We start from the raw sequence: 19533 nt of genomic DNA, 5'->3' as shown, positions 1-19533 counted from the left end.
GGTGGGGGAGGTGTAGCAATTGCACTGATCGTTCCCCCCACACACACATTCCTGGATCTGCCCCTGGATGAGGGGCTCATGTTGCCCTCCCGTGTAGGTCGGCACATAAGCAGTGCTTTTTTCATGTGTTTTTTAAAAAAGAGGTAGTGGTTATACCCCTGTAGTTAGGCCACGCCCCCTGCTTTACTGGGGTCCCGACAATCTCTCTACGGCGTCGGATGTATGAGGAGTTGAGGACACATTTGTAGCTCATTCATTTTGCAAGGTAACTGCACACTTATCCAGTGAGAACACTTACATGCTTACGATGTCTTGGCGGAAATTCTTGAATGCCTCAGGTGGAATAACTTTAAAGGAGAATTGGGACAATGACCTGGAAGAAAGATGACAACATTTTCAACAAATTATTTTTATTTTTTTCAGATCTAAAGCTTGAAAATGTAAAACTCTTAATGTTATCATCTGCTATTCGAGTACGTGGTTTTCTCATGTTTTAATGTCCTTGTTTAAGTGCTCTTGAAATGCTAAATCTAGCATATTTTCACCTGAAAACACTAGAGGATGTGTTCATGTATTCAGTTATATAATGTCCATTCCGCTCGAGGTTCACAGACAAAATATACATTCATGGGCCTATCAGAAAAGTGCATGGTTACCACACTGGTCACTAATCATTATGGATGTGGGTTCAGTTCTATAGAAATCCCTACCGTGTCCCAGTTCGTATATTCCCACGGTTGGGAATTTGGATATTGGGTCCAAGTTTCGGGTTCTGGGATGCAAAAATTAGATGATTTTTTTCATCCATTTTCAAGAAATCCTAAACCCATGGTTCTGATATTAAATCCAAATTCTGAAGCCAAAACACTTGAGGGTGGTATTGCAAAATCACAACACAACAATGAAATTAGAACCAAAACCAAAACTAGCTATTCATAGCTAGTTATGAAAGGGGTACTCTCCCAAGTGATTGATAATAAGCAGCACTGAACAGCAAATACCTGGGAGATTATGTGGTTGATGTAGGTATGGCCATTGACCATCGATGATTCCAAATCATCGATGGCTTTTGACCAGTATCTAATACTTCCACCATCGATGGTGGATCATCAGATAGTGTTCCGCCATTAATGGTGGGGTGTGGGGCCGATGGTGATGGATTTGTACTGTGCACTGCAGTATGCCTGGAGTTAGAGGTAGATACAGTACATGCTGCCTTGGCCAGATGAACCTTACCTCCTGGCTACTGCCCACAACACTCATTACTGTCTAGTGCTGTTTGATAGCAGGAACCATCAATGGTAGATGGTAGCATATTTTATAATCATCAATGGTTCCAGGTAATTTCTCCATCAATGGCAACCATCGAAGGGGGATGTGCCGAAGGCCATCCCTAGGTGGATGTATCAAACAATGAAAAGAGTGGAGAAGTTGTCCATAGCAATAAATCAGGTCCAAGATTGATACATAAACTTCGTTATCCTTCAGCATTCAGAGTTGATCACCATAGAACAATGCAGAATGGCGGCTGTCTATTCACATTATTTTAGTTGTTCATGATAATAACAATTTGAGTGAACAGTTTATTGTCATTAAAACTACTGTCTTAAGGACTTGTATGAATCTTTCACAACATATATGGTAATTCTCTCATGTCTAGAATATATATAAATGGATATTTTGAACACATTGCGGCTGGTACTGAGTCGGACACCAAATGGCTGTTTTTGCAGAAATCTGAGTAAGTACCTTATGCTAGTGTGAGGTTCCGTAGAGCTAATGCCGGGATCCTTATGGATCCTGGCTCCTTCCATCTACAGCTGCAATCACCATCATCAGCACTTGCTGCAAGAGACCCATCAGGAACAGTCTTCCCTCTCCCGGATGCCCGACCAGAATACCACAGAACTTGGGCTAGACACCCACAACCGGGGCTGCCATCAGAAATTGTGGGGCTTGGGACTCCCCTGCCCACTTCTTTGACTGGTCTTTTTAGCAACTCCTCGGCAATTAAATCTTCTCTCATTTGGAGCTCTAGGGCACGGCAATCCACCCATATGTGACATCACACGTCATGACGTCACATATAGGTGGAGCGCCATGGACCTGCAGGAACGATTCACAGAGGACCATTGCATAGGGAAGGCTTGTTTCTAAGAACTCCTCCTTGTACATCGGCCTGCTGTTATTCTGCAGCCTGGTGCAGCTCTCCATGTATCGGTGGTAGGAGCCACCGATACCTGGAGATACCTAGTATCAGCTCATAACTGTCATTTTTCAAACACATGACAGTGAGGAGCTAATTGGCTGGAGCACCAGTTATCATTTGTAAGAGCGATAACAGGAATATCACTCGTTGATAAATCTACCCCTCAATTCAGCTTGATGTCTAGCTGAGCAAATTATTGATTATACAATATGCAATCTTCTCTAATTTTTCTGTGACCCTCTGTAAGGTGTAAGGAAAAATGAGCCATCGTAGAGCATCTTCACCTGACTACTGTCTGAGTACTCAGATTGGGGGAGATGTACTAAGCAGTGAAAAGAGTGGAGAAGTGAGCCAGTGGAGAAGTTGCCCGTGGCAGCCAATCAGCATTGAAGTAACATTTAAAATTTGCATACTATAAAATTATACAGAGCAGCTGATTGGTTGCCATGGGCAACTTCTGCACTGGCTCTCTTGTCCACTGTTTAGTGTTCCCATATTGTACTGAATTGTACTGCCCCCTCCCTCCCCCCATTGACTTGGTCTAGTCTTGTGAGCATTCTAATGTTCTAACTGGATAAACGCTGTTCCCAATTAAATAATCCTATACAGTAACTAAGTGACTTCTAAGAATTATACTAGCAATTAAAAGTCAATGCTCTAAGCAGAAATTGCTGTTAAAAAAACCACAAATATAATAAATACTCACGAAATTCCCTGGACTATATCCTACAATTTTACTGATTACAGAGAATAAAAAAACTATAGCTCAGTCACTGGGAAAAAATTTAAAAAATCCTTATTTGGGGGCGTAGCCTGGCGGGCATACGAGACAGATGTGCACCCTCTGAGCTCCGGGCAGTCTATTGTAATTTGGCCTCTTTCCCCCCTTTCAGCCACCCCAGTCGCCCTGTCCCATCACTGACAGATCTTACTGTGCAGCTGGAGAGTTTCTGGACCCTGTGAGCGGTCTCCGTCCCGTGCCTCCGTGCCGCGGCCTACTTCCGGCCGCCGAGCCGGGGACTAAAGTGTCTGCGGGGGCCGGCGCGTACCTCTAGAGAACGACGATCGTGTCTGCAACGCCCGCGGCTGACCTGGGCGCACCCCCTCCTGCTTCACCACACCAGCGGCACCTGTCTCCCGAACGCTGCAGCCTGGGGAGCCCCGCTATTTATACCTGTGTGGTGCTGGAGCTGCAACTCACTAGCTTCTCTTAAGCTGCCGGTGGCCATCTTGGAATCGTAGGCCACAGTGCCTCTGCTCTAGCCTGCTCTTAGAGGTAACGGTGGGATAACCTAGCCACTGGCTGGTCCGTGACTGGGACCCACCAACTTCTGGATCCTACCACATGTCACCCAGCAGCTTTTGGTTTGCCCCAGCCACTACTCACTGGCTTGTATTATAGCTGCCTGCATCTCCTACATCATTCCATCATAGTTGGAGGAATATTCACTCTAGGTCCCAGAGATCGGACTCTGGGGGGACCCCCTGGACTGTACCTTAAATATTGGGAGTTTTGGGGCGTGGTCTGTCTGATGAGAAGTGCAGACGTGCTTATGCCTGGCTCCTCTGCCCACCTTACTTAAAAACGTTTCTATAGGGTCAATACCCTCTGTGGACACTCTCCGGGGGCTCCCCTTCCCCCCTGTAACCCACCTGTGCCAGGTATAGTTTGCCGCAGCGCCGGGGAGCAGTTCTCGCTGTTCCCGCAGGTTGCGGCCTACATACCTCCGGAAGCCGGGGCCTCGCGTACTCCTTTCACCCGCGTTTGGAGCTCCATAGCGGGGACGCGGCGCCGGAAAGCGGCGCGGTCCCTCCCCGGGACGCAGGAATCATCGGCTGGCTCCCCCAGACCCCCAGAGTGGACTCCCCCCGTGGGCAGCAAGTGTGCTCGATACATAATACATATTATACTGCAGACTTCATTGGACCGCAGCTATCCCAGCACCTGTCGTGAAAATCAGATGCGTTGTCCCATGGTAAAATGACCACGCTATTATGATGTGATTGCTCTGAGATAATTCTGCCTCCACCCGACTGCTCCTTTGACATGATATGACAATTCAACTTTCATGTGGATCCTTCTTTGCTTGATATTACTGACGTCTCCTGTCTCCAGTTCCTCTATTTGTGTTGGTCAGCTTTATTATGCCTCCCAAGAAATATAAGGCCTCTAAATCTGTTTCCCAAGTGGCGTTCTTTAAACCTTCTCCTCATGCCGCTAAAACAAAAGATGTACGGACTCGGAGTGGCTCCTCTAAGTCTGTTGTCCCTGTGTCCTCGCCGCTTCGAGATGCGTCCGCCCCTACCACTGTTACCGCACACACCAGCTCTATCGAGGACAGTGACTCGCTTACGGTGGGCGCTATGAAGCATCTCCTAACGCAATTTAAGGATGAAGTTGCGGCAGAATTTAGAGCGACTATGAAGGAATGCCAGAGATCTATTGATGAGATTGGTGGCCGCACCGATCACTTAGAAACAAAAATGGGTGAAGTGGTGTTGTCGCATAATGACCTGATCTCTTCCCATGAACTGCTTCAAAATGAGGTCACAGCACTCAGGGACAAGCTTTCTGAACTGGAGGACAGATCGAGACGTAACAATATAAAGTTGAGAGGTGTTCCGGAGGCTGTCGCCAATAGCGCTTTAAACGATTTTGCAGTTGACCTCTTTAGCAAACTCCTTCCCTCATACCGCTCGGTGGACTTTCTGATCGATCGCATCCATAGGCTCCCTAAAGCCAGGAACGCTCCTGATGGGGTCCCCCGAGACGTCCCTATGAGGTTACATTATTACCTCGTGAAGAAGGCAATTTTGAAAGCTGCTAGACCCTCGGATTCTGCTTCGGAGGCTTTGGGCTCACTTCAGATATTCGGAGACCTGTCCCCTGCTACTCTAGCGAAAAGGCGCTCTCTTTACCCCATCACGTCAGTGTTACGCAAAGAGAACATTCTATACAGATGGGGATTTCCTACAAAGTTGCTTATTTCCCGAGAAGGTTCTACTGTTGTGATAACGAACGTTGAGGAGGGTAAAAAGATCCTCGCGTCATGGAACTCTGCAAGCTCATCTACACACACCTCTCCCGAACGAGGCCTTCAGCGGGACTGGACCTCATCGGCTGTTGATCTTTGAGTATCGTCTGTTCTACTATGCTTGCATTGTTTCTATATCTTTCTAATCGTTTTGTTATGTCATGTTTCCTATTTTACACCAGTTCCTTGGCAGTTGCTTATTACGGGTGTCTACGTAAGGCCTATTTGAGTGTTGTTAGACTGTTTTAAGGTGATGCCTCAACCCCACCGGTTTACTGTTTGTTGTCTGCCTCTGCTGCCCCGTTTGCCGCCCACGTCTCTTTGTTAGCTGGGTATTCTACCCAAGAATTATTATTATTTTATTTTTTTATTAGTCCTGGGGGCTGGCGATGCGGGGGACCAGAGATAGAGGTCCGAGGAACTGCATCTTGTTAAATTTTGGTTCGGGTGTGGGCAGAGTGACCACTACCCCCCACAGATTAATTCTGAGTCGCCATAGTTAGGCGTCCAACCGTGCCCCCGAGAGGGGTTAATGTTATGTTTCCTTTAACAGTTTTTCTCCTTGTTCTTATCCTTTCTTTCCCTTTTCCTCTCCTTCTGTCCGGAATTGGTTGCACATACTTTCTACATGCCAGCTGGTTGATGATAATTATGCAATCTTCGATACCTTTACAGTATGGTTAACATTGTTTCTATAAATGCAAAAGGTCTTATTTCCCCACATAAGAGGAAGTTGGCACTTAATTATTTTCATACACTTAAAGCTAAAATCATAGCCGTCCAAGAGACACATTTTATTAAATCTGCCCCTCCACGGTTTACTAATGTGAGATATCCCCATTGCTATTTGGCCAATGGACCAACAAAGAAGGCGGGGTGGCAATCTTGGTGTCTCAACATTGCGCATTTTCCCTCACGTCGCAATATTGCGATCCTGAGGGGAGAATTCTAATTTTGGTGGGCACTCTTGAAAATAAAGAGGTGACGGTTGTTTCCTGTTATGCCCTGAACACCAAGCAATTAGCATTTTGCAGGAAACTCTGTGCTAAGGTACAACAATTGGCCAAGGGTGCTTTACTTTTCTTGGGGGACTTTAATTTGACACTTGACCCTTTGGTTGATAACTCTGGCAAGCGGCCCTCACTTTCCAGTCAGCTCCATAGGAATGCGAAGGGCTTTAGCCAGTTATTGGCGGAATATGATCTTTTAGACCTTTGGCGCGTTAAACACCCAATGGATAGAGACTACACATTTTATTCCCCGGTACATGCCTCTTATTCCAGAATAGACCTAGCCTTAGCAGATAAGTGGACTCTACAGTCCATCCGTAAAATTTCCATTCTCCCCATGTCGTGGTCGGATCACTCCCCACTATTCATCGAGTGGGATATTAGTAGTAGAAAGATTACCCCGGCCCCCTGGTGCTTAGGTAAACAAAGTCTTCTTCAGCCTGAGACCAAGCAGGCTATAAAAACCACCATAGATTGTTACCTCTCTGAGAACTCTCCTCGGGAGACATCCATCTTCACATTTTGGTGCGCCCTCAAAGCAGTATCACGAGGGACAGCAATTCAAACAGCGGCTAAACTTAAAAGGGAATATCGTAAAAAATTTGAACAAGCTGAGCACATCCACATGATAAAACCCTACTTAATTCATTGCAGGAAGCCAGAGAGGCGGTAAACGTTTTCTATTTAGCGGAAGTCCAACGCAACCTGCATAGACTGAACCAAAAATTCTATGTATATGGTAACCGGGCTGGTAGACTGCTGGCGAGGAAGTTGAGGGGCAGGAAAGCTAAAGAAAAAATTCACATTGTTCATTCGGATAGGGGCAAGAGAGTCTATGATCCTGACGAAATTGCAAATGTCTTTGCATCTTATTACTCTAAACCAGGCATTCCCAACCACGGTCCTCAAGGCACACCAACAGTGCAGGTTTTAGTGATATCCAGGCTGCAGCACAGATGGTTAAATCAAAATAATTGAGCTACTAATTAAGTCACCTGTGCTGAAGCCTGGATATCACAAAAACCTGCACTGTTAGTGTGCCTTGAGGACCGTGGTTGGGAATGCCTGCTCTAAAATATACAACTTGAAGGAGGATCCCTCCACTTTTCAACCTGCAGGCATGGATGTTCGGAATTTTCTGGGCAACTTTCCTCTCCCTTCGCTGTCACCGGAGTCTTGTAGCTCCCTTAGTGTGCCTTGGACTTTAGCGGAAGTCAAAAAGGCTATTGACTCCCTTTGAGCAGATAAGGCCCCAGGACCCGACGGTTATCCTTCTGGTTTCTATAAATCCTTTAAGGAGTGTTTGGCCCCGGTGCTCCTATCAGTATTTAATGAAGCCTCAGAAGTTGGGCGCTTCCCCAAGGAAATGCTGGAAGCTCAAATCATCACCATCCCCAAACCGGGAAAAACTCCCACCTCAGTCCCAAATTTTAGACCAATTGCTCTATTGAATACAGATTTAAAACTTTATGCCAAATTAATTGCCAACCGTATTAGTCCCCTCCTCCCTTCTCTTATCAACCCTGATCAAGTGGGCTTCGTGTTAAACAGACAGGCCCCAGATAATACGCGAAGGGTGATTAATGTTATTGAACATTCTGCCTGTAGAAAAGAACCCCTCCTAGTTTTCTCTCTGGACGCCGAAAAGGCGTTCGATAGGTTGAATTGGGACTTTATGAGATTAACTCTGAACAAATTTGGCTTCTCGGGAAGGATCCTAGACTCTATCCTGGCTCTCTATTCCACGCCCTGTGCGAGGGTCTTTGTTAACGGATGTCTTTCTTCTCCCTTTGATATCTCTAATGGCACTCGTCAAGGCTGCCCGTTATCTCCTATTATTTTTGCGTTGGCGATAGAACCCTTGGCTGCTTGCATTAGATCCCGGGACTCGATTAGTGGCCCTGTTATAGGGGGCATTTCGCACAAAATCAGCTTGTTTGCGGACGATATTTTATTATGTCTTTTTGATCCTGAGACTTCCTTGCCAGTTCTTCATGCCGTTCTTCAAGACTATTCGGATGTTTCCTTTTATAAATTAAATACTAATAAAACTGAGGCCCTCCCACTCAATATATCTCCAACTGTGGTCTCTAGGTTGAAGGAATCGTACAAATACGCCTGGAAGTCCTGCTCCCTGAGATATCTAGGGATTAATTTATCCAGGGAAGATAATTTAATTGAATGTAATTATGCCCCGTTATTAAAAGCTTTTACGGAGCTGACTGGGGACTGGATGCTGCAGGAGGTGTCTTGGCTGGGTAGAATTGCTGCTGCCAAGATGGTCTTATTGCCGAAATTAATGTATCTGTTTCGCGCCATACCAAGACCCCTTCCCAAACTCTTTTATAATAAATTTAATCAGGTCCTGATTAGGTATGTGTGGGGAGGCTCTAGGCCGAAAATTGCTAAAAAGATTCTTATTCTGCCTAAACAAACCGGTGGGGTAGCTTTCCCAGACATAGAAAAGTACCATGCTGCTTGTCTGTTAAGTCAGTCTAGAGCAGGGGTGGGCAATTATTTCAGCTGGGGGGCCGCTTAACACTTCCAGTGAATGTTCGAGGGCCACACACAAGGGCGGGGCCTAATATGAATGACAAATATTTGTAGGAGTAAGTCCTAGGCTGCGCAGAGACTGCACAAAGTAGATTTTTGCAGCTCTGCGTACACATACGATTGCACACTTGCACTGGCGAATTTACACTCCTCCTGGGGGCGGCGACTACCCGAACGCAGGACAGCAAAATTTGCAGCACAGTGATCAGGTCTGAATCAGCCCCTTAGTCAGCAGTTGCTGCAAGATGCAAATGCAGCCTACTCAAAATAAGACCCGTTATAGGTCCCAATTCTGACCCGGTCGCTGCTGTGTATTTTCGCACAGCGGGTGATCGGGTCTGAACTGCGCATGCATTGCAGTGCGCAGGCACGTCGGTCCGCCACGCTGGGGAGCGTCGGGCAGTAATGGGATGGTGCGAACAAAGCGATCGCACAGGCGATCGCAAGGTGATTGACAGGAAGAGGCCGTTTGTGGGTGGCAACTGACCGTTTTAGAGGAGTGCACGGAAAAACGCAGAAGGGACCAGGCGTTTGGAGGGAGGGTTTCTGACGTCAGCTATATATATATAACTATAAAAACATAGTATTATATATATATATATAACTATAAAAAAACACACACAATATACATTACACCGCATACGTAGTTTTTTACAGGCAAAATACAAATGTCTAAAAAACACATCCACTAATAAAAATAAATAAAAAAAAAACTGCTGAAAACAAACAAACAGCATCCTGTGTAATGCTGTTATCAATCGTATTCACAGCTGGTTACTAGCTCCCCCCCCCCCCTCTCCTCCTCTTCCCTGAACCCACATAGCAGTCTCAAACCTCCCCTCTCCCTTAAACCCATATAGCAGTCTCTACCCCCCTTCCCCCACCCCTGAACCCATATAGCAGTCACTACCCCCCTTCACCCCCTCCCCTGAACCTATACAGCAGTCTCTACCCCCATTCCCCCCCTCCCCTGAACCTATGCAGCAGTCTCTACCCCCCTCCTCTCCTCCCTCCCCCCCCCCCCCCCCCCCCCCCCCCGGACCCATATAGCAGCTTTACCTTTGATGTATTTCTTTCACAGTGGCAGATCTGCTGCCCAGATTATCCACTGCCTTCTGCCAGATCCGCGATCCGCTGCCCTCTGTACGCTCCTGCCGTGGTTCCGCCCCCCTATGCCGCCCAGCGCCTGATGTCACAGAGGAAATCCCGGTCAGCAGACCCTATGGCGTAGCGCAATGACAAGTGGAGCTACGTAGCGCAATGACAAGTGGCTCAGCCGGGCCGCTTGTCATTGCACAGTGGTATGGGACAGCGGGCCAGGCAGAATCGGTTCGCGGGCCGCATCCGGCCCGCGGGCCGCATGTTGCCCTCCCCTAGTCTAGAGACTGGTTTGACACTTCGAGCCTGAAACCTTGGGTTATTCTGGAAGCTTCTTATTTGAATGCTCTTACTCTCTCTGATTTGTTTTGGTTACCACCTTCTGCTGCCCGAAGTAGGTCCGGATCTTGCAAGTTTATTAAAACGACCCTAGATTCATGGCATAAACTAGTGTCCTCTTCGGAAGAGATTAAATTACCGTCCCCCTGCCTGTCGTTAACCGCTCTTATAAAATTGATTCCTAACATTACCCTAGAAGATTGGATTCGGAAGGGGCTCTCCACTGTGGGCGATTTTTTTCTAGGTGACGTCTTGATGTCCTTTTCTCAATTACAAGAGAGTTTGGGGATTCGGACTCAAGACTTTTTCAAATATTTGCAGGTGAGAAGTTGGTTACACTCATTTACTCCGCATCTTCACAAACCTTCTCTTCCGGCTTACATTAAAAGCCGAATGGAGACGTCCTCACATAAATGTGGGATTACGTGGTGGTATCAATTTCAATTAACTAGCAGCACACAGACTAAATTCAAAGCGCAGATTTTATGGGAAAGAGATTTGAATAGATCCTTTACTGATGCAGAATGGGACAGTATATTTAAGTCTTGTTTTAAAGTCTCCAAATGTGTTAACCACTCTGAAATGTTCTATATGCTTATACAGAGGGACTACTTCACCCCTGAAAGACAAAATAGAATCTGGCCTTCACAATCTAAATTATGTTGGAGGAAATGTGGTTCAATGGGGGATATCTTTCATATTTTCTGGGCGTGCCCACTTATACAACCACTTTGGAGAGAAGTTTTCAATATGGTTAGCATGATTTTAGGGTTCTCCATCCCCCTGGACCCAGCTTTAGCGTTATTGCATTTGTACGTAGACCACCTCTTCGCAGGTGATCGCTACATCTTGGGGCATATCTTGATAGCTACTAAAGCTGCTATAGCCCAATTGTGGAAATCCAAGAATCTTCCTTCCCTAGCGTTTTTTCAAAATAAGATTCACAAACATTACATTTTTGAAACAGCGGAAGCTAAATACTCTTCCTCAGCTAATTCTATTCACCTGAAATGGTTAGGTTGGTCAGACTATAGGGGGAGAGAAGGTAGGCTAACCATCTATAGCTCTCCAATTGATTTATCTGTGCTTCACCCCTCCTAGACTGACTTCTTTAAGAATGTTGTGATATTAGACAATATTATTTTTGTTTGTTTTTTTGTTTGTGCTATGCCTCTTTTTTGTGTTTTTTTTCTTGTTTCTGAACGCCCAATGTAACCAATTGTATATTCATCCAACTGTGCGTTAATAGTGTTTTGATTATGGTAACCATTCCGGACTGCCCCTATGTTTCCCTTTATCTCTTTTTTCTGTTCCCCATTTCTGTGTGAAAAATCTTCAATAAAAATGTAATGTTTAAAAAAAAAAAATCCTTATTCATACGATTCTAAGGCTGGGTACACACCAGACAGAAATGTGGGGGGACCCATGATCGCGCTGTCAAAGTCGAAAAATATCGTTATTCTCATGCCTTGTACTAACCCCATGCGCTTGCCCGCTGCACGTGCACATTCTCTCCCGTGCGTGCGCATATTCGCAGTTGCGTGACGGCGCCTCCACGGACATGCGCTCAAGCTCGTGGTATGTGCATTTACGGTAGAGTTTGTGTGCGTCTGGCGGGCGACTCAATTGTCACATAGTTAATCCAAATAGTGCATTTTGTAGGTTATGGTCTCCTTAATAATATCAGTAAGTTTGTTTAGTGTAACTGGTTTATGGACAGAGAAATCCCTCTTTACATGATACGAAGGGTCAGACAGGTTTTGAGCAGTGGTGTTTGGTATGCAACGGTAGAGTATATTATTAGAAACATTCCGGTATTGGTTTGAGAGAAATTAATCGCTCCTGCGAATAGTTATGTCTATAATAAGTTTATGGACATTTACTATATTTGCAGTTCATTATCCATGCGGCGGGAATCCTGAGATTCCCTCCCACCTGAGCAGTATGAAATAGTCACAGCCCACCTGTTTGAATCAACCTATGACCTTTTGTTATAATGTGAAGACAGATTCCTGTGTCCAATGAACAATGAGATTGTAGGCCCCTTTGTAGTGTACTGTATGCAGTGTATATAAGGCAGCCAGTTTGGGCCAGCTCAGTCTACTCTCCACAAAAGGTTTTCATCACTGACTAACTTGAGAGCTGGTGACCAGGACTGCGCAGCGATCATTCCCCAGTGTGTAAGTTTTTCTCTGTAACCAACTTGTTCTCTGTTTGTATTTGCCATACTCTCTCTCTCTCTCTCTGTTATTGTTACGCTGTTGTATATTGTATATGTGTAGTTATTATGTTTAGATATTGATGTTAGTCTGTAGTGTATAAAATGTTAACTGTATTTTCCCTTTTTACATAACTAAATCTCGTTAGTAAAGGTTTTGGAACCTTAGCAAGGTATTGTGTGTTTATTACATTGCTGAGAGTATTCAGAGCGTCTCAATCGCTCAAGAGGCTTTTATATAATAGAGGTTAATTAGCATTGCATTGTGTTCACATTACAAAACCAAGGTTTACAGTATAGGCTCAGCCTTTCATTGTGTTGCATACAAGGTTTACTGTGTGTCATCCTGTGAGCGTCTGCGACGCTCGTGTTCCTCTTGTGGGCACAGTGTCTGCTACGCTAGTAGCATAGCATTACGGTACACAGACCGCCTATAGCATGCTCGACACCCAGCGTAAGCCGTGAGCGAACGTGTCGCTCGTGCGTCTCGACCACGGCCTAGCGTCTGCTACGCTAAGTGCGTACCCTTACGGTACCCCGTACGCCCATTGCGTACTGAGTCTCTTACCAATATATAGTGAATGTTATAAGATAAATATTTTGCTTTATCAATTGGCAGCTCGTTTGTCCTCCACATATCCGCTCTAGCGAACACAAGCAGACTTTATCTGTCAGCAAAGAGCGGGAAGGCGTATCCCTTTGTATCCGTGTTGATGGTGAGGGATACGGTAGTGCTGACTAGATAAGCGTCTGCATCGCTACGCTGTAGGAGTGCTGGTGGAATCCGGAACCGGAAGGTAAGAACAGTACGCTATTGTCTTTTAAAACTGTTTTATTTCTGTTTGATACGCATTGCGTACGCAACACACGCACACACCTGCATTTGTCATTTGTGTAATTTTCACATCTCGCCTTCCTGTTTTGCCATTTATCATTGATAACGTGCTGAGAAAGATTTGTTGCTATTGGTAGTTAAAAGTAAAATTAATACGTAAGGGAGTAATTTGTAAAACACGCACACGGCTTGCCTAAGATACAAGGAAGTTCTGTGTGGTGTTCAGTAAATGATTACAGTTAAAGATCATTTACATTGATATAAACGTGTTACTTGTGTTACTGTGGACGTGTCTGGCCTGTGTACACGTGTCCCTAACAAAGGGCGGGACAAGCGTACGTGACGCAAGGGCTTACGCACGTAGCGTATATTACGCAACGGAGCGTATGGATACGCCCACGTAATACAAATCACACGATAGTATTGTTTTAGTAGGCGATACGGAGGCAACGCGATAATAGCGCAAGTCAATCTCAGTGTCCTAAATTTTAGCGTAAATAATCCTTCTCTAGTTGTAACTCCTTTCGGGACTAGACTGTGATACTGAATGAAAGGGATTTCTGCGCAGAAACGAAAGTAAAGAGTATATGAGGTGAAAGAGTGTGTATACATATATATAAGTTTCTCATTTTTGGGTGGAACCACAGGAAATCGAGTTCTCGTGAGGTACATACGTGAAAGTGACAGCACGGTGGCTTGGGAGGCATCCCTTGTTAACATATTAAAATAAGAGCATTAGAGATAACGGACCAGGAGGTCCAGAGACAGACCAGGAGGTCTAGGTACAGCGGACTAGGAAGTCCGCTACAGATAGAGTCAAGAAGCACAACACCAGGAGGGTTGGTGCAATACCCATATAGGCCATTAAGCTCCGGCTGAAGGAATTCGCAGCCACAATTTTCGATTCCACTGGTCGTTCCGCACATAAGATTAGTTGCTTATGTGCAGAATGATTGTACCGCATGTAATGGTGTGCATTTGTTAGTAACTTGACCCAGTACCATTTGCGTACGCTAGAGGGGTCATAAACGCTATTTGTACATTCTAACGTGATTTGTGGATTTTTTTTTATTTTAAGGGAGGTTCGCTGGTCACTCAGGAATTATCCAGCAACTGATGTTTACTGGGAAGGGTTAAGTGCTCTTCGGATCACACCCACATGTTCCAGTAAATAGAGGTTCAGGTCGCAGGGGCCCTAGGTTGAGTACGCCAGCGCTAAGGCAGTGTTATGATTCCAGCACTCCTGACCAGAGGAGATCTTATAACAATGACCAGAGCGCTGGAATGGAATGCTGGTAACGGGAGCAGGAAAGACTAGTTGCCCCTGGCGCCCTAACTCTATTGTCTCACCCGTGCTATCGGAGATCCCTTGTGAGACTATGGTTTCTTGAGCCCATGGCAGCCACGTTTGAAGGGCGGATTATGTCTGCCCAACTCCGGTGCCCCCCGGTCTTAATGAGAGACAAAGGGAAATCCGAGGCAGGATGATAACAAGAGGACCTCTGACTGACAACAGGCCAGGGGCAACAAGCTAACTAGCAAAGGCCTGAAGTATGTGCGGAAAAACCGCCAGGGAAAAGGACAACCAAAAATCCACTTGTCCAATACTCCTACCCAGCACCGCCGGATACCAGAGTGGACCTGTGGAAGCGGAACCCTCCGCAAAATGCTCCAAAACACAAATAATAAATGGTAAGCGGCCAAGCCGCAACACACGGCAACGCCGCGACTCACGAACACTACTGGATGTTAAACGGTGATCAGTCAGGACTCCAGGAACAAGATGACAACTTCTGAGTACAGGATTACTGAAGACAGGAACGACCGGATACAGCAAGACTGGAAACAGACTCTCAGCAAACAAGGACAGCATGCAGGAAGCTATTACCGGCGTCTGTGAGAAGCCCTGGGAGTGCATATAAACAGGAGTCCTCCAATCAGCTGCTGACAGAGCTGATTACATAAATGCCGTGCAGCTGCCTTGCTGCACGGCCAGGAAACAGGTGCACAATCATTTAAACTGGACCCAGCAACGGGGAACGCGGTCCGCCAGTGGCGTCCCCGTTGCTAGGGTCCGTGCGGCTCAGTGCGCCCGGCGTCTAGCGTTGCCAGGGAGCCGGCGGCTGTACGCGTACGGCGTCCCTGGTTGCTAGGCGCCGGGCCGCACCGATGAGCGGACCCCGGCGCCTAACAGTACCCCCCCCTTGAGGAGGGGTCAAGGAACCCCTAAAGCCAGGCTTCCGAGGAAATTCCCGAAAAAATGCCCTCTTGAGCCTCGGGGCATGAAGATCCTTATCCAGGACCCAAGACCTTTCCTCTGGACCATAGCCTCTCCAGTGAACCAGAAAATAAAGCTTGCCCCGGGACAATTTGGAATCGAGAACCTTCTCCACCAGGAACTCCTGTTGTCCCTGTACATCCACTGGAGATCTTCCCTGAGAGATCTTCCGAGGAAATCTACTGGAAGAAACGTATGGTTTCAACAGGAAGCAATGAAACGTATTTCCAATCCGGAGAGATCTTGGTAAACGTAACCGGAAAGCAACTGGGTTGACTTTTTTAATAATATGAAATGGTCCAATAAATTTGGGTCCCAATCTAGCCGAGGATTGTCGAAGTCTAATGTTACGAGTCGACAACCATACCCTATCTCCCACCTTAAAAGTGCAAGGACGTCGGAGCCTGTCAGAAAAATTTTTCTCTCGAAAGGCCGCTTTTCTGAGAGCAAGGTGCACTTTTTTCCAAATGGCTCTGAGATGGGAGGTTAAGGTTAGCGAGGAAACTGAGGAATGTTGAAAAAAAGAATTAGCTCTGGGGTGAAAACCAAAAACTGAAAAGAATGGAGACACATTAGTGGAGGAATGACAAGAATTATTGTAAGCAAACTCCGCCAATGGAAGAAACTCGGACCAATCATTCTGGAGTTTGGCTGAGTACAAACGCAAATACTGTTTCAATGATTGGTTAACTCGCTCGGTTTGCCCGTTGGATTGGGGGTGGTAACCGGATGTTAATGACAATTTCATCTTTAATGAAGCACAAAAACACTTCCAGAATTGTGCAATGAATTGTGGACCCCGATCAGAAACAATATCAGTGGGCAACCCATGAAGTCTGAAAACATGGCGGAGAAACAAAACTGCCAATCCTTGGGCAGATGGCAGTCGGGGAAGAGCAATGAAATGAGCCATCTTGCTAAAACGGTCCACTACCACCCATATGACTCGGAATCCGGCTGAAAGGGGAAGGTCTACCACAAAATCCATGGAAATATGAGACCATGGCCTGAGGGGAACATTCAAGGGCATAAGTTGCCCGATAGGCAAGGAATGGGGAACCTTATGCTGTGCACAAACCTGACATGAAAAAACAAACTCCTTAACGTCTTTAGAAAGACCAGGCCACCATACTGAGCGGGAGACTAACTCCAAAGTCTTAGAGATCCCCGGATGCCCGGAAACTTTGTTATCATGGAACTCAGTCAAAACAGTAGCTCTCAAAAACTCAGGGACGTAAAGACGACCAGCAGGAGTATTTCCAGGAGCTTGGTGTTGAAGCTGTTTTAACTGGGTAAATAAATCTTGTGTGAGGCCTGCCCAAATGACTGAAGATGGAAGTATGGGAGTAACAGGACTGTTATTGTGAACTGGAAGAAAACTGCGTGACAGGGCATCCGCCTTGGTATTCTTGGAACCTGGCCTGAAAGTGATAATAAATTTGAAACGAGTAAAGAATAAAGCCCAACGAGCCTGCCGGGCATTCAGCCGCTTAGCTGATTCGATGTATTGCAGGTTTTTATGGTCAGTCAATACTGTAATAGTATGTGTTGCTCCCTCCAGCCAATGCCTCCACTCCTCGAAAGCCCATTTTATTGCCAGTAACTCCCGGTTACCAACGTCATAGTTGGATTCAGCGGAGGAGAATTTCCTGGACATAAAGGCACAAGGATGTAGTTCCAGAGACTCCGGATCCTTTTGAGATAGGATAGCCCCCACTCCAACCTCCGAGGCATCAACCTCCACAATGAAGGGCAATTCTGAAAAGGGATGTCTGAGGACTGGAGCCGAGACAAAAGCTTGTTTCAAGGCCCGAAAGGACAACTCAGCTTCACGCGACCAGTTGGTAGGATCCGCTCCTTTCTTTGTCAGAGCCACAATGGGAGCAACCAGGTCGGAAAAAGAATGAATAAACCTCCTATAATAATTCGCAAACCCTAAAAAGCGCTGAATTGCTTTTAAATTGGTGGGTTGCGCCCAACTAAGGATGGCCTGGAGCTTCTTAGGTTCCATGAAAAATCCCTGAGGGGAAATAATGTACCCTAAAAAAGATACTTCCGTGACATGAAACTCACATTTCTCCAGCTTGGCATATAGATGATTCTCACGTAACTTTTGAAGAACCTGACGCACCTGGGTAACATGTTGTTCAATTGAGTCAGAATAAATCAGGATGTCGTCTAAGTAAACGACCACGAATTTCCCTAGGAAGTCACGGAGCACATCGTTAATGAGGTTCTGGAAAACTGCTGGAGCGTTAGACAAGCCGAACGGCATCACCAGGTACTCGTAGTGACCCGACTGAGTACTGAAGGTCGTCTTCAACTCATCCCCAGACTTGATTCGGATGAGATTATACGCTCCTCTTAGGTCAATTTTAGAAAAAATCACAGCCAAACGCAGCTGATCAAAGAGGACAGAAATCAGCGGCAGAGGATAAGTATTTTTAACTGAGATTTTATTCAGGGCTCTAAAGTCAATGCAAGGTCTAAGCGAGCCATCCTTTTTCTCCACAAAGAAGAAGCCTGCACTTAAAGGGGATTTTGATGGCCTAATAAATCCTTTCCCTAGGCTCTCCTTAACATAATCATTCATGGCCGCAGTTTCTGGCCCGGATAAAGCATATAACCTTCCCTTTGGCAATGCGGCACCAGGAATTAGCTCAATAGCACAATCATAAGGCCGATGTGGAGGCAGAATGTCTGCATTGCCCTTGGAGAACACATCAGCAAACTCTTGGTATTCCACGGGAATGAGTTCAGGAATGGCAGCTGCTATTCTGACTGGAAACGTAATACATTCCTTATCACAGAAGGTACCCCATTGTGAAATCTCCCCCGACTGCCAATCAATGGTGGGATTATGAAAGGCCAGCCAAGGGTGACCCAGAACCACTGAAACTGCTGGGCAATGGGTAAGGAAGAACTCGATTTTTTCAGAATGAAGAGCTCCTACCGTAAGTAGTACAGGGGGTGTACAGAGGGTAATAACCCCATTGGACAGTGGACTCCCATCTAAGCCATGCATGGTGACACACCTACCCAAAGATAACTGAGGAATGCCTAAGGCCTTAGCCCAAGTTAAATCCATAAAGTTTCCTGCAGCTCCACTGTCAACAAAAGCCGACACCGAAGAACTGAGGCTGCCAAAGGAAACTTTAGCTGGGACTAAAAGGGAGTTATTCGAGGAGATAAGCTGCAGACCTAGATGAACCCCCTCACAATTCACCTGGTCGAGGCGTTTCCCGACTTGTTCGGACAATTACGAGCAAAATGTCCCTTACCCCCACAGTACAAACAAAGACCAGAGTTTTGCCTTCTGGCTCTTTCTTCAGGAGACAGCCGGGAGAGACCCATCTGCATGGGCTCCTCTACGTCCTCAGGAATGGAATATACACATGGAGTTGACCTGACAGGAGCTCCTTTTTCAGCCCTCCGCTCTCTGAGACGACGATCAATCTTAATAGAAAGCTCCATGAGTTTATCGAGAGTCTCAGGAGCGGGATACTGAAGGAGACTGTCTTTTATAGACTCTGATAAGCCGAGGCGAAACTGACTGCGCAGGGCTGGGTCATTCCAGCCACAGTCGTTCGACCAACGGCGAAACTCCGTACAATAAACCTCTGCAGGATTCCTACCCTGTCTGAGAGCGCGCAACTGACCTTCAGCGGATGCCTCTCTATCAGGGTCATCATACAATAGCCCTAAAGACCCAAAAAAGGCGTCTACTGACAACAAGGCCGGATCCTCTGCTTTCAAACCAAAAGCCCAGGTCTGAGGATCCCCCTGGAGCAAAGAAATAATAATCCCAACCCGCTGAGATTCAGTACCCGAGGAGATCGGTCTTAAATGAAAATAAAGTTTACAGGATTCTTTAAAATTAGAAAACTCTTTCCTATCACCAGAAAAACGGTCAGGCAAATGCATCTTTGGTTCAGGGACTACCCTCGGGGAAGTTCGC

The 19533-nt window shown here is 46.2% G+C and overlaps 1 protein-coding gene across 1 annotated transcript in view; it reads right to left on the bottom strand.

Moving 5' to 3' along the window:
• The window catches only part of LHCGR (luteinizing hormone/choriogonadotropin receptor), a 444743-nt gene that overhangs the window by 349770 nt on the left and 75440 nt on the right, over positions 1 to 19533 (bottom strand). Inside the window, exon 2 of the mRNA XM_063918688.1 lies at positions 299 to 373. Coding sequence (XP_063774758.1) covers positions 299 to 373 — 75 coding nt within the window. The remainder of the gene's footprint in view (positions 1 to 298; positions 374 to 19533) is intronic.

Source organism: Pseudophryne corroboree, chromosome 4 (genome assembly GCF_028390025.1).
Source record: "Pseudophryne corroboree isolate aPseCor3 chromosome 4, aPseCor3.hap2, whole genome shotgun sequence".
Lineage (NCBI taxonomy): Eukaryota > Metazoa > Chordata > Amphibia > Anura > Myobatrachidae > Pseudophryne > Pseudophryne corroboree.
Note: the sequence above shows the minus strand (reverse complement) of the source record. Positions and strands in the feature narration are given on the sequence as shown.